Genomic DNA, 2,659 nt, shown 5'->3' with positions numbered 1-2,659 from the left:
TTTAGTTACTAATCTTTGTTACGTTGAATGTAATTGTCATGTAGATACGAATTTTGGATATTTTGTAAAGTTTACTTTGATAATTGTTATGTAGATACAAGTCACAATGGTATAACAGGTACAAAGTATGAGGTTGATTACATTAAAGTGTGAAAAATGGTTTTTTTGGGTAGATTCAAAATAGTTGGTTAGCCATAACTAGCTGAATATATCCCCAATATATCATTGCATAACAACACGCTTACCAAAACAAGAAGCATAAAACTCTAAGTCAATTGTAATTAAGTCCATGTTAGGTAACTTTTCATAACCACTTGTCTGGAAGACTACATAAAAAACATTATAATTGCTATTCTAATTGGGAGATGATTTGTACACAACAAATTTTCTCGGTACATAACAATTGGTGCTTTATAATGTTGTACTGTACAACTCTATAAAGCATAAATTGTTGTGTATGGCAAAACACTGTTGTGTACGAATCATTTCCCGTTCGAATTGCTCAAGAAAATGCCACAACTCATAAAGAATGGATATTACAAACAAAAACGAAGCTTCTAAACGAAAATTAATGAATCAGAGTAACAACTAATAATGCATTGACTAAATAAAGAAAGATCACAAGAAACAGTAGATTGATCAATACTTTAAAATAAGAAATGATCCAAAACACAAATGAGAGGACCCAATGAACCCAAGTAAAACTTACAAAAACAAACAGAAAGAAATATGAAAGTATTTCACAATAACAATAATGCCTAAACATGAATCCAAAGCATCACCAATCTCACGGAATCACTCTGAATGGCTCTCACTCTCACACTGAGACTCAATATGAAAACCATCAGGAAACTTGATATTTGATGGAACAACGAAACCTTTAGCTTTTAAACGAGACAGAACCTACAAACAAAACAATACAGGTGAAAAGGACAACAAAAATTAGAATCATGAATTGCATATTTACATGTATGATTAATCATGAATAAAGAAAACTAAAATATAGCTATGACATCTCGTAAGAAGTAACAGAGAGAAACCTAAGAAGCAGAAGCAAAGACACTCATGCTCCATAAGTGAGTTTTAAACAGCAAAATGAGAAAACGCCATATAACAATTAATGATTAACAAATAAGAATGTTTAGGTGGGTTTGTTTGGAGTTTCTTCTGCAATGTATATTTTGGATGTGCAATTTCATAGTGTTATATAACTAGGACTTGAAGCAGATAATCAGTTGATAGGAGCTAATGATAGTTAAAAGTCAATCTTTAATTCAGTAACTACTTACCTTCTTTATTTTTTTGACCCTAAACAATCAGAAATCATAATCATAATCATTTTTATCTAAACACTCAAAATGTACATTTTATCAAGGGATAAACAATAAAGTACTAATAAAGCTAATGAGTCAATAATTTTTACAAAGATATAAATTGTCAGAGGAAAAGAAATTTTACCTTGGAACAGAAACTTCCAATTTTAAGCTCCTTGACATGGGATAGATTTAGTATAAATCTTTTAAGCATCTCTTCTCTACGCGTTCTCTTCCAATGCCACAAGTTTGTATAATCTAACTCAGCTTCAACTAAAGAAGACACATTTACCAAAAAAAGATTCAGCAACACCAGATCACCTTTGATTGTTAGTGATAAAAGATCAGGAGCATTGATGTTAAGAATATGTTGAAGACCTTCATAATCGTATTCAGGTTCATGGTATCCAGATAACACCAACTTCTTTACACTTTTTGAAGTAATATTAAGCCTAAACCGACCAAAACAATAGCAACGATCTAATACCAAAGTTTCCAATACAGGAATCCCTGATAATATATTTTCAATCAAATCTTCATATAAATGCCCACGGGTTATACACAAACTCTGAAGATTTTTCCAACTAATCGCGGCAAATGGATTAAATACACAGCCTTCTAATGTCAGCTTAGTAAAACATGAACTGATTACAAAAAGTTGATCTAATAGATATTTACCCTGTAACTTTAAATTAAGCTCTTTAACGTTACAGCTTATAGAATAACGAATCAAAACTGGACCACGGTAAAATATGATCTGAATCTGTAAAGACGAGAGTATGTACCAAAGTCCAAAGATGTTTCCATCGCCTTGAGAGCTTGCCTGTTCTAATGGTGTCTTTTGTTGTGGGTAAACGAGACAGGATTTCAAAAAGCAAGCAATCTGGCAACGCACTGATTCGATCTTCTCCCCCCTCCTCCATGATTTCTTCAAACTTTATCCGTTTTGTAGGAATTTTAGGTTGATTTTGACCTTCTTCTACCATTTCCATGGCGGCAACGAAGTTCCGCTGCTTTCCCTCAAGAAATTTTGCAACAAACCCCGAATTAGGTGTAGATGAATACAAAACTGTGAAATAATGTTTGCTTTCGCCTCTAAACTTTAAAAAGTTACAAATCATTCCCTATAAAAACAGAGAATTCTTTCTAACTATTAGCCGATAATTTAGAAAAACCATTTAGGAAGATAAAATAGAGATAAAGTTGAGTTGTGCTAATCAATCTAAGTTGTGACACTAGATATCTATAAGGTTTGTAACCTAAATCAAAATTGGAGTCAGTTTGGATTTGTTTGACTTAAAAACAGATCTAACATGAAATATGACGTTAAAAAAAGACATGTGTCA

The 2,659-nt window shown here is 32.1% G+C and overlaps 1 protein-coding gene across 1 annotated transcript; it reads right to left on the bottom strand.

Moving 5' to 3' along the window:
* Window positions 1–795: 795 nt before the first annotated feature.
* On the bottom strand, window positions 796–2,434 carry LOC145126603 (F-box protein At5g03100-like). The gene is made up of 3 exons (XM_079061937.1): window positions 2,099–2,434; window positions 1,459–1,992; window positions 796–903 (listed from the first exon to the last, which is right to left on the bottom strand). The coding sequence occupies exons 1-3, from the start codon at window positions 2,432–2,434 to the stop codon at window positions 796–798; spliced, it is 978 nt and encodes a 325-aa protein (XP_078918063.1).
* Between the last annotated feature and the right edge of the window lie 225 nt (window positions 2,435–2,659).

This window comes from Lactuca virosa, chromosome 7, assembly GCF_052849685.1.
Source record: "Lactuca virosa cultivar CGN04683 chromosome 7, Lactuca_virosa_CGN04683_v6, whole genome shotgun sequence".
NCBI lineage: Eukaryota > Viridiplantae > Streptophyta > Magnoliopsida > Asterales > Asteraceae > Lactuca > Lactuca virosa.
This window is presented reverse-complemented; position numbering and strand designations above follow the sequence as displayed.